This window comes from Hakea prostrata, chromosome 6 (genome assembly GCF_041222555.1).
Source record: "Hakea prostrata isolate BN-2017 chromosome 6, UWA_Hpros_2, whole genome shotgun sequence".
In the NCBI taxonomy this organism is placed as follows: Eukaryota; Viridiplantae; Streptophyta; class Magnoliopsida; order Proteales; family Proteaceae; genus Hakea; species Hakea prostrata.
In genome coordinates, this window is record NC_142605.1 from 22,035,962 (window position 1) to 22,049,246 (window position 13,285).

Here is a 13,285-nt window from a genome sequence, read left to right on the forward strand (position 1 = left end):
AGTTGAGCTTATGACATCTTCACTAAAAGTGGCAAATTATTAGTCATTAAGTGTCTATTAAGAATTGTCAAATTACAAAAAAACTTGTTAATTATCTTTGTTAAAGCATATGTAAAATCATTAATCATAAATCATAAAACAATTAAAATTCCAAGAGGTAAAGTTTATTTAGTAAAACCATGGTAATAAGAATTCATTTATTTCTAATCTTAGCCTCATTTGTCAGTAAATTTGGAATTGGGGGACATGGTGGGTAATTCACTTTTGGCTTGGCTTGACTTGGCTTAATTGATTCATGCAGCTTGGCTTTTAGTAAATGGGTCAACTTGGATCAGAAGCCACAGAAAAGTGGGGGAAAAAAGGAAAAAAATGAAAAAAATGAGGCTTGAGACAAAGAGCCCTGCAACTCCACCCTGCAGGTCTGGCCCTCTTTACTACAGATGGTACTTTTTATTCATTGATACCCTCCATTGAGTCCGGATCTGTGTTTCCCGACGGATTTACCACCACAAATTACAGGGGCTGGGGTTGGGTGATGTGTTTTTTTTTTTTTTTTTTTTTTTTAATATTTTTTATCTGTAGGAGCCCACCGATTTTGTGGTGATAAAATCGTCAGGGATCACAGAACGGGGTGATGATCCGGATTCCCCTCCATAATGAGTAGAGAAGATTTTCAACCCTCAAGAATTTATATAATCAACTACTAACCCATCATAAACTTTAGTAAAATAGAAAAAAGAAAGGGTAATCCATCATAAATGAACTGTCAAGGGTTTATCTTACATGAATCTATCTCAATTTAATTGAATAGAAATTATCTCAAAATCATAACTTAGAGTACTATAAGGCCTTGCACACATTCCTTTTAGGTAACAAATGGCTTTTCTTAGTCAATCTCTTGTGATTAAATCCATGGACTGAAGTCAGATATTGATGGGGGAGTAATTTTGCACCTGACCTTTTAGTTGAGAATGAAAAAGAAATACATGTGGGTAGAAAGGTATTTTCCTCTTAAGATTTTTTTCTTCTACTTTTAGTCGTTGGAATTCCTTGAATGGCAAGTAATTAGCTAGTTAGTAGAGATAGATTTAGAGCTCAGCGATCTTCATAGATAGAGACGCGAGCAACATTTTGTGTAGATCTTTTTGCTTATAATAGGTTGTCATAGGAGAGAAAATTGAGAAGGTCTATCATCAGTATAGTATGTGGTTGGTTGCATTTTTGTTCTAGAAGACCAGCTCTTGTGTAAAATTATTTTTATGTCTTTTGTATTAGGGGTTGTATGACAACGCTCGTGGCACTTTTTTTATTTTTATTTTTATGAATAAATAATTATATTAAAACATTGGACAATTAGAGAAGGCAGCAACCAATCAAGAGGGCAACTGGAAAGGAGAGTTTAGACTCCATAAACTAACAATCAACCTATTCCTTGGAGAATCATAAACTAGGGGGTGGGGGAAAGCAATAAGTCTAGAAGATGCATCAAAATAGATGGCATTCTAAATCAAGACTCAGGATTGGGATTTGAAAGTCCATCTTCTCATGTTGCTCTCCCACCATAAATGGTGAACAGTGGCGGTGAAGAAGAGCTTATCCACTTGGTCGCAAATCTTGCCAGAGAAAGTTCTTAGAATTCAATTTCAATTCCAATCTCAAGCAAAACCAAAAGAGCGTCTCGACCTAGGCCAAATAGAAGCAAGGGTTAAACTCTAAATGGATTGGGAGAAGGGACAGGAGGAAAAAAGGTGGTTAAGGTTCTCATTTCCATTCCAACAAAGAATGCAATGAGGAAAGCTTGTGTTGGGAGGGCTAAGTTAAGAACTGTCCAAAGGGATGAGGGAGTGGAGGGAGATGTGGCATTTGAACCAAACCAGAGGGGCCCATGGGACAAGGGGGGATGGGGATCTGAGGAGGTTCCAAGTAGAGGCGGTTGTGAAGGTTTTGGTATGAGAATGGATCCATAAGGTGTGGTCAGAAGCAAAGGTTGATAGGGGGGAGGGAGTTCAAGACTTGTGTGAGGCTAAGATGGGGAGAAGGGGACCAAGAGCCATGAACAATAAAAGAGGAGAGAGGGATAGCTTTGGGGATACAAAATCATAGACAGTTTGGGGACCAAGAAGAGAGAACAATATACCTATCAGATGTTAAGGATCTAGTCAGAAAGAAGTGGAGGATCCAGAGGAGATTTGAATAGAGATTGCAGAAAGGGTGCGGAGGCGGAGGGTAAGAAGTTTTCTCCAGTTCCAAGAAGAGGAGGAAAGAGTCGGGACAGTCTAGATGGAGGCCGATTTGAGAAGATATGAGTAGACCTAAGAGACCCAAATGGAATCATGCTTAGAGGCAATTTTTCAAATGAGTTTGAGGAGGTAAACCAAGTTAATATCATTAATCCAACAAATTCCAAGGCCTCCTTCATATTTAGGCCGGCAAGTGGCAGCCCAACTAATAGGGTGGAGGAAATGGGAGGTTCCTTGATCCTTCAAAAAAGAAGCAGAAAAGAGGGATTCCACGGTATGGATGGTAGATTTGGGGAGAGAGGAAGATATCGCACCAATAAATATAGGAAGATTGGAGGACGGACTAGATGAGCACCACTCTCGGCACACTTATTATGTGCCACTAATCACTTGAAGGATTATCCCCTGATTTTATGTGAGCAATTGTGTATTAAGTACTTGTATTTACCTTTTTTTTTTTTTAATTTATTTTATTAAAAAAATAATGTGTCCATTTTGGCAAAAAAACGTGCCTAGCCATATATTATTTTAATACCTATTTTGTGTCAAATTGGACAAAGTAGCACAAAAGCAAAAAAATTTATTATGTGCCAAATTGGGCAAATTGACACAGAATCATTGCCATACAACTCCGAAGAGACTCTTCTTTATTTGAAACTAGGTGTTTCATAAATCCATTTTGGAAATATTTTCCAATCGGACCACAATTTGAAAAACAATTGTTTTCAAACAATGAAGAGCAAGGTGAAAGGATTTTACGAGCAAAGATGGCGGTGGGGTTGGTCTCAATAGACCTTCACTATTGAATCCGGATCCCCCCCCCCCCCCCCCCCCCGGCCCCCCAAGACGGTGGGTCCCACGGTGAATTTTTATTTTAATTTATTTTATCAAGTTCTGCTCCTCCGATTTGCTTTTTCTCGAAAAACTGTTCTTTAGACCACTTTTTAAAATGTTCCTCAAACCACTTTTTCTCACTAGTTTGTTCTTAAAGAATAAAAGAATGAACTATTTTTTACAAACACTCAAGTTCTTTTGTTATCCAAGTAGAAAAAAACATAGGAACTATTCTCCGAAGCCGTTATCAAACACATTCTAAATATAAGTCTTAAGTCTTGTTTTCTATATGAATAACTCTTCTTATAAGCCTACCGTTGTAAGTATTAAAAACGAAGAGATTAACAATATGATAAGGCCAAATAATCTTTAATATATCTTAACACACTAATTTTTTGAGTGACATGAGTACTAATCCAAGGCAATTAATGAGAATTCTCTTTTATGGGTCACCCCATTTTTTTTTTTTTGGAAAAGAAATTCATTACAAAGAAATGCTAGCACAAGAAGAGGCATTTGCTTTACACATTTGCAGAAGCTAGAGATTGGTAAATAGACAGGGTCGGGCTAGGTTAGACACTTAATCTTGACTGTGACATTACTCCAGCCTGATCCTAGCCACAGAACAATAAAATTAATAATGCACAATTTCATATTGTTATCTTACTTTGACCAAAATAACTACAACCGAGGTGGTGGGGTCAAGTTGGGCTGGGTGTGCTTGACTCTATTTAAGTGCTCAATCCCGAGTCAGTCCTAACCCTAATCAAGATCAACTTAACCTGACCTTGAATTGCCTCATAGGACTAGTATTTTAGGCCAAAACCCAAGTCGGGTTCAAAGGGCTAAGATAGATCCAAACCATTAGGGCCAAACTTAAACCCCTAATATCAATTATGCTAGTGGAGTTCTCTCTTATTATTCTTTGCTATGCATGGGCAGTCTTTTAACCCAAACTTGCTTGATTTCTTTCATTATTGGTTATGATGATGATGAAATGATTGTTTTTATTTTCTCTCTTTCGTCAAAATTTGAAACTTCTATAAATTTTCATTTTTTAACTAGCTAACGTTTTCTTTAATAGAATTCTCCATAATGTGTCTTGTGCTCAAATGTTATGTATGATTCAAATTCTTGTATTGGGTCTTGAAGAATGATTTAAATCAGCACATATTTTAGTCGATGATCTAAATGATCCATTTTCTAAGATCTTTTTTTGGGTTGACATTTTCTAAGATATGTGATAGGAATAGAGGCCTATCCACATCCCATCACTGACCTCTTCCTCAATGGAGGTGTTGGATGTAATCCCCGTTATACGATGCAGCTCAACCCGATGGGTTCAACTTGTTTACGCGATTAAAGGTCTATAGATATGTACTTTACATTTTTTTATTGGATCATTGTGAGACTTGGGAGATTTTTGCTTCAGGATTTTGGGTGAGAGTTTCGAGCAATCTCCATTGTAATCTTCTTCCATGAAAAGTAAAAGTTCTTATTGGCGTGCAGATGTAGCATATAGTATTGGTGTGTAAACTATATATTAAATAGCTGTGCTAGTTTGATTTGTATTTAATTTTATTCGTGATTGCTTCGTGGTCATTTTAACACTAAATCAATGATTTAATTTCATAATTTTATATCATGATCCAATGATTGAACTTTTGGAGCAACCACTTTTACTATTGAAGTCCCATTCCTTCCTCACAAAAGTAGAAAGCAACTTTGTCCTTAATATCAAGTCAGACAAGGCGGCTAAAGAGTTCCTACTTTTCTGTAAATGTAAGATTTAGAAAAATGAAAGAAAAACTAAATCACAGATTCATAAGAAGTTTGAAGTCTCAACAAGAACTCAGGTACAAGGAACCAGTTCAAGGTCTCAAAAGCAAGAACTTGAGTACAAAGAACAATCCCACACTCCATTAAAAGAAAATCAAGCTTTCAACTAGAACTCCTATACATACAAAGGAAACAAGAAAAAAATAAATAAATTAAGACTACTCCTTAATGTCCCATAGCCAATTTGCAGTAGCAACCAAAAGGACTAATGCTACAGGTAATGGAATTGTGAGAATCATTCCATTCATCAATACTGCTATAACACCCTTACCCAGAAACAGTAGTCGAATGGACAATCCATAGGTGATCAACATAAAGAGCAGAGCTAATAGAATTGGACCTCGCAAGGTATATCCTTCAGTGAGATTGAAAACAAGGACAACAGAGACAAGAAACCCTGCATAGTTACAAATCATAAGAACTTGGAAGGAATTTGGGTTATGATCAAACCATATTGATGTTCCTGCAATGTGTGGTTTCTTTTCGTTTCCAGCATCTTGCCAAAGACCCCCTGGAGGACTTATTCCGGTTGTGTATGTTGCCGACACAATCAGAATTAAAATCACTAGCAAAGCGTTGCGAACATCACCTGGAGTATCTCTATCTACCTTGAAACTTAAGAAATTTGGGACCTTCAGCAACCATTTGATTCCAGAATTCAAAGCCCTTTTCATTTTAGAATCTTTCTGCTGAAGAGGTACACAAGAAGTATCCTCAGAGCCCTTTGCACCTGACTTTAAGAGGATTTCGTGTATTTTGTTCTTCATCTGTTCTTCATCTTCATCTCTCTGCATGGTGTCAAAGACAACCTCCTGAAGTTGTTGGGTTTGAGATTCAGTAGCGTTGGCTCCATTACAGAGTGGTCCAGTTTGAGTCCCCACTAAGACATCTCCATTACAGAGTGGTCCAGTTTGAGTCCCCAGTAAGACATCCAAAGCTGTACTTCCCATGTTGTTCTTTGTGTTTATCTTTGCAGCCTTTTTAACAAAATACCCATACTTACAGAGCAGCATCTCTGCAATCTTCAACCCAATTTCCAAACAATTCAATTTTTTATTCACAGAAACATTGATAAACTCACTGTATTAAAGGAAGAGAACTTCGAATCTTACCTCAGGATTTTTTTCTGAAGCTGCAAGTTGTAAGATGGTGTTGCCATCTTGGTCCTTCCAGCCTAGAATGTTGTAGCCACCCCATTGTTCCTTGATCCATTTCACCAGTGCTTGAAAGTTTTTGGAACTCCTACTCTTTACTGCAGTGTGAAGAGCTGTCTCATTTCTGGTGGTCAATGCAGTGATACACTTGGGGCAAGCAGAAAGGAGCTCCTTTATAACCTCTTCACTCCCGGGATTTTCAGATTTTGCTGCACAATGAAGAGGAACCATCATCTCCCTCCCTCTGACAAAGCATAGTTCCTTGTTTGCTTTCAAGAGCTTCTTCACAGTTTCTAAATTTCCCTTTCCAGCAGCTATGTGTAGAGGACTCAACCCATCTTGGTTTAGACTTGTAGCTAATGAAGGCTTCAGATTTGCAAGTTCAGCTGCAAAAAGATATTTGTTATGCGAGGCAGCGACATGTAATGGATTATCTCTGAACTTCTGATCAGCTTTGTCAAGAATACAGTTGTCTTTCCCAAGCAATTCATATAACTTGTCTTCTGATCCATTCTGAGCTTCATGCATCAGAGAAGCATAAACATCTTCAACCTGGTTTTGAGCCATTTTCTTGAAAAACTGTACTAACTCCCTTCCCTTCCCTCTATTAACTGATGATCTCACCAGAAAAAATTCCTCTTTCCACCTTCGCTGAAACAATTTTCACTCTAGTTGATCAACAAAAGCTTTCACTCAAATGGGATGAGAAGAGTTCCTGGAGTCGCTTTTTACTGTTTTAGGCAGGAACCAATTTTTGTCATTTACAGAAGAAGCTTCTCTGAATCTGAATAATTAATTCATTTTTTCCTTGAAATTGAACTATTTTTTGGAACAGGAAGATCTTGCTCACTTAGTTTCAAGAACATTCTAGGAAAAGATGATTCTGTCTTTCTGCAATTCTGCTCATTTTTTCCAAGGAAATTGAGGTTCTGTCTTAGCAAAGTAGAAGGTATCAAGACTGAATATTCTGTAGTGTGGTAAAATAAGAACCATGTAATTTTGAATGAACTTTCTTGGTAAAGCATAGGCAATTTCCTTTCTCCAAAATCTTTCTGGGAAGAAGGGACCAAGAAAAAAAAACAAGAATGTCGCAGTCTCTTTTAAGAGGCTGTTTTGATATGTTGACCTTAGGCTGCAATTATGATCCGTCACCATTGCATCAAGATCCACCTTGGTTGAAAATACAATTATACAAAACCTAAGGTTGGAGACTAAAATGTTTGTATAGATCTCAATTTTAGTGTTTATAGATTGCTGGTGACAGCTCTAAAAATTGCCCAGAATTTTGGTGAAATTAACCAGGTCTTGAAATGAAATTTGACTTCACTTTTTTTGAATTCTTCAGATGCATTGTCTCAGTAGGAAGAAGTGGTGAATGTTTAAAACCCTAACCCTTCTGTAAATTATTGTTTAAATAAAATTTTTCCTCTTCTCTTGCTCTTCTTAGTATGGAGAATAATTGCAAGAACATCTAATGCTAATTTCTGCATACAGAGATAATAGTTTCAAAATTTTCAAGTAAGCTACTCATATGAAATTACTTGGATAATATGAATAATTGAAAAATCAAGAACTTGCATGGTTGGCAGCCTTTGACAAAATGGTGGTAGCCTCTCTTGTATAGAAACAGTAAGACTAAAGACGTCTTGGGGCTTAAAGACTCCCTTGTCTTCATGACTATGATGACCCAAGAAAAAAAGTTGATAGTTTAGCAGAAGAAAACCCTAAGTAATCAACTTGATGGATCTTTTAATTGAGACCCACTAATAATGTTTGCAGTTAAACAAATATTCCAAGTACCAATTATTATGGTCAACTAGATTATCTTTGCATTGTGATATTAATTAAGTATTATATTGGTAAGACAAAGAAAATTTTTTCTATAGTAAAATATAGAATAAACTATCTCTTGAAATTTATTATATTACAAATATTCCCTTGTATATGTTATTGTTAATTTAAAAAAAAAAAAAAAAAAAAACATATTTGCCCTTGTTGGATATTTTGTAAGTGAGAAAAAGAATTGAAAAATATACTTAAAAATCAATCATAGTTGTTCTTCACCCTCCCCTCAGCAAGTTTGAGAATAAAAGAATGTTTTAAATTTCTAAATATAACAGATGCTAAACTTAACTCCATTATCCTAGCAGTAACGGGGCATTTGATATATAATTTGAAACATAAGGAATATAAATGTAATAGATAAATCTCAAGTGATGTATATGTAATTTACTCTTAAATGTAAGGTGGAGATGGAGAGAGAGAAAATGATAGCCACGTTTCTATGCTTGCATGGGTAGAAACCACTGATAAATAATGTACATATCTTTTTATTGGAACACTTAATTTTCAAACTTGATGCTTGACACAGTAGAAATTCTGAAAAGAAAAATAAGCTAGCACAACTGCGGTTAGTGTAAACCCAAACAAGGGTGAAAGAAAAGACTCCACATTCACAAGCTTGTTGAGATGACTCTAGAAGAGCAAAACAGAAGACAAAATACAAGTGGCCATGATCATTAGGGAATGTTAGGGGGGGGAAAAAGAGAGGAAAGAAAACAGATGATGGGTTCTCACCATTGATGAAATTGGAGGAATGCCAACTTCACATTGAAAAACCTTGTTGAAAAAATTGTACCAAAAAGAATTTTTTTAGTTTCCTGCAATTCTGATACAAGATGATAAAGATCATTAGGAACCATCTCCAGGTTCAGATGATGTGAAAGTAGATACCTGCTTGCATTCAAGAATGTGCTTTCTGATTTTCTGAAACAAGAATAGGATAACCACAAGAGATTGAAACACTTGTGTTTAACAAAAAGGCAGTAAGACCATCCATCCTAATCTGTTTTAAATTTTAAGGGAATTCATCAAGGTAATCATAATCATCTTCTTCATTGTCAGCAATGCCATAGAAGGTCTCAGAGCTATAAATCATCTCTGCCAAGCTCAGACGCCCATCATTATCTTTATCTGCCTGCAAGAACGATGATGATATTTTGAATATAAGTGCCAATTGAATATGCAAAGCACTAAGCTTAATAAGATACTTAAATGCACACACCATCAAGCCTAAAAGTTGGGCTCTGATTATAGTTCAGAATGAGGCAATCTTCTCCTCCTCATTTTTGTGAACCTGAATTTTCCTCTCTTTCTCAATAGGTAATGGAAGAACTGGGAATCTGTGGGCAGTGTAAAAGATCTGAGTATACAGAAACACATGAAATCAGGAACGGGGCAACAATATTTTGCAAATTGATCCTTGGCCAATTTAAGTTCACTTCTGCAATCATTTTAGAAACAAAAAGCACAACAAACTCAAAAAGTATCAAAGAAAAAAAATTCTGAAGGAGCAGAGTAAGCATTACAATCAGTGGGAGCATAAACAGTACTATTGTGTAGCAATATTTTAAAGGAGCAATTTGATGTTAGAGCTTCAGTATGAAACTGAGTGGCCTCTAACCTAGGAGTTTACAACTGATTGCTTGAACCATATTTTGCCCCCTTTTTTACCCCCACAAATGTTTGTCTTTCTTTGAAGGTGGCTGTGGGATTGCACTTCATTTCCCTCCTCCACCCCCCCTGCCATCTCCCCAACTCTTATATAATGGACCATGAAAATAATCTGCAGCATGCATATGACCCACAGTTCAAGATCTCGATCTCGATCTCGATCTCGAGGCCTGTCTCACAAACTAGAAAAGCATTAGTTGGCCCGAGATCTCGCCGAGTCGGACAAAATTTTCCCCCCTCTCAAAGGGTATTAGGGATCATTTGGGACTGAAACTTGCTGTCCAGCCTATTTCATTACTAAGACATACTAGTGATGTCAGATTTATGAAAAAATAATGGTGTAAATGTAAGTTCCACTTCAGCTCCTAAGAGTTGGAAACCATGACACTGAAGTGAAACCTTAAATGACCTATTTTAAACGTCATATACACATCACTAGTGCTCAGACTTCAAAATTCAAAATAAATCTAGTATATAACACATGTAGAATTTAAATTACAAAGTTCAAATGATAATCCAATTATCAAATCACACTACTATCTACATTGTCAACCCTCTCCCCTTCTTCTAATGTTCTCACCACAAAGAAAAAAAAAAGTCCCATTGGGGGGGGGGGGGGTTGGGAAAGCTCTGGGTAAACAACCTAGATTTAACTTGCTAGAAACCATCAGGTGCCCATAACATGATTTAAATTCAGAAATTTTCAGTGCTCACGGGAAGACAACACATGGAGCTAAGAAAAATCAAGATAATTAGAGCCTGCCACTGTGTTAACATTAATAGATATATTTGGAGGAATTCATCATAAAAGATTTTCTCCAAATCAAGATAAGAATTCCAGTCGCCTCCAAGGGCTCATCCACCATCAATAAATTGTGATAATTGCTCTAAAGTTCCCCATTATATATTTTGGCAAGAAGCTATAGAGCTCTCACATGAACAAAGGTCACAGTTTTGTCGAAGTACGATTTTTTTTTTAATTTTCAAATTGTCTCCAGGGTTATGAAAATATTTAGATAAGACTAGCAAACGATAACTACAACACTGATATCAACTTGAGAACAATAGTGTTATGGTCATTCCAGCAACAATCTCTAAACTGGAATAAGCCACTTGCACCAGATCTAAGGTTCAAGCTTGGACTAAGAAGGTTCAGTTGATGCTTTTCGGATAAGGTACTTCTCGGAGGACCTTCCCTTAGAGAAATTGTATGAGGAAGACCATGGCAAGTGCACATAACTGTCTTCACGTGACTTCTCGGTAAAGGGGGCGGAAATGAGGAATTCGGCATATTCCTCAGCTAGCATTTAGTGCAACATTTACATTGAACTCGAGGGTCTTAAACCATTATATTGCGGATAAGAAAATCGCTAAAACAAGCCTGCCTATGATACGAATCTATAGACATGAATGGAGGAGGGAAGACACCAATGACCGAGGGAGCCTAGGGATTGTCACCCCTAACTACCAACTTTTGACCACTATTCATTACATCAGTATCATTCTGACGCTGATCTTTGGTTCATCAACAAGATCTTCCATCGGCTAGATAATTGCACGATTTGACTTGTTGTGTAAGCCTCATCAAGAAGTCATCATCAGATAAACATCTAAGAGCTATGAAGCGTCCACTATCTTTTTAGGTATGGACCAATCACATAAATAACCTGGAGACACATAGGTAAAAGGACAAGCAGACTTGAGTTCTCCAACCTTTAATCTCCTGCATAAAGTCTTGAAAAACATTATTTCCTTTGTCCCCTTGAACATTTATTCCTCAAGAGGAGTCTTTGTCTCTGGTTCTCTACCTGAATTGACTTAATCATTGGAGGTGGTTTCCCATCCTCGAGAGATGGCCCACTCTCACATTTGTTTTGGTTCTAGGAACCAGGCTTGGATCAGGAGTGAACCAAGGAGCTAAGAACACATTTTCACCACCAAGAAATAGCAGTCCTCCAAAGATGATTTCTTTGACAAAGTACCGACTAACAAACTAGATATAGCATGGAAAAAAGGAGGAGAACGGAAGACTATTCAGACCAGTAGTTTCATGAGTACTAAACTACATCACAATTCCAATAAATAATAAGTTGAGTACAATAGCAAGTGTACTAACTATACCTCACTTCCTCTTTGCACAGCTACCTCATTAGCTTTGGGTTGTTGCTGTCAGCCGGATGCTGGAAACTAGAAAATTGATGAAGGAACTCAGAAAAAAAAACCAAATAGTGAACCATAAATTTTCCAGACAAGTAGCATCTCACTCAATATTGAACTCAGTTTGGTTCAGAAGAACATCCCCATCTGCATCTGAAGCTTAATTGAAGTGTTCCTATTTCCACTAACCCATACCATTCCCAGTGTTCCTCTTTGCACTAACCCGTATCATACCCAAATAAAGTATCATCTGGAATGAGAACAGAAAACAATAACCAATAACAGATCACCCAGAAATTAGGACACAGTGACATTCAAGTATCTAGCAAGTAATGATAAATGGTATATTAGAAAAATAAATAAAATTAAAGGTCAAATGAACTTTTGAAATAAACCTAGGACAGTAATGGGGTTGAAAAGAACGTCTGAAACCAGCTATGGTATGTCTAGTGTTTTTGTTGCTGATCAAGTAGTCCTTCTTAGCCATGCATAATGTTATCAGCTCCAAAATTTACAGGCATACTGTTGTTATCTGGTTTAGATTCTAAAAACTAATCTGCATTCTGAACCGAACTAAGAGAATTATACTCGGCAGACGAAACAAACCCATCATGATTCTTATCATGAATCTACATTTCACTCCGAGTCCTATGTTCCTCATTCCTTTCCGCCGGCTTCAAAATCCAGTGGCTAAATTCGTTTTCCGTCACAAACCCATCGACTGGGTCGACATCAATCGTCGGAAACAATAATATCTCCAACCAGTCTTCATCGTTCAAGCAATCCTCGGAGTGAACGAATTCTTCCCATTCTGTTTAAGCTTCAGTTCCTGAAGCTTCTTCTTTGAATTCCTTGTGGGTGTGCTCCAAATACTTCTTTTTGTCTTCTCGACGAAGTTCCATGTCTGCGATTAAAGGGTCAAATGCAACGGGTTCATGGTGCTGATAATCGAAAACGATGGGTCGAACGTAGACGCAGTCGGCGATGGCGGTCAGTTTTGGGTCCTTTAGGAAGGTGAGAGATGATGAAATAGAAGTAGAAGAGCTACAGCAATGTAGATGATCACTGAAGCCTTACCCATTAACCCTTAACTCTTCTAACGCTGTTGCTTAATTTTTCTCTCATACAGTAGTGAGAAACAGAGGTTTCTGTTGTTGACCCTTTTTTTTTTTTGGGTAGAAGTTCTTGACCGTTTCAATATCCATAAAACTCTCGTTTGATTTTTATATATATAAATATTTTTGGAAAACTCGTTGGATTCTGATGAGAAATGGCGGCTTCGGATTCTTTCAACCTTTTTCTGAAAATTCCATTCTAGTCGGCTCTCACAGTTTATATTCTGGTGATTTTACTGGCTTTTCTTAATTTAAAAAAAAAAAAAGAAGAAGAAATGATTAAACAACTTACATTTTTCATATTTGATATAGTCGACCAAATGTCTTGATCAACCCTCAGTAGCAAAGAAGAACTTTCTTGATGACACTCAGAAGCACTAACAATAATAAACTGGGGATTTTCAGTTTTTCTTTGCTTACTTTCAGTTGGGTA

General features: G+C 37.0%; 1 protein-coding gene and 1 pseudogene across 1 annotated transcript; both read right to left on the reverse strand.

Annotated features, from left to right (window-relative positions):
- Positions 1 to 4,899: 4,899 nt before the first annotated feature.
- Positions 4,900 to 7,137, reverse strand: LOC149012617 (uncharacterized). Its single transcript, XM_089159017.1, has 2 exons — positions 6,026 to 7,137; positions 4,900 to 5,935 (listed from the first exon to the last, which is right to left on the reverse strand). Exons 1-2 carry the CDS (start codon positions 6,632 to 6,634, stop codon positions 5,072 to 5,074), a joined length of 1,473 nt encoding a protein of 490 aa, XP_089015143.1. The 5' UTR covers positions 6,635 to 7,137; the 3' UTR covers positions 4,900 to 5,071.
- Positions 7,138 to 12,187: 5,050 nt separating this feature from the next.
- LOC149012618 (uncharacterized) lies at positions 12,188 to 12,818 on the reverse strand (annotated as a pseudogene).
- Positions 12,819 to 13,285: the final 467 nt, after the last annotated feature.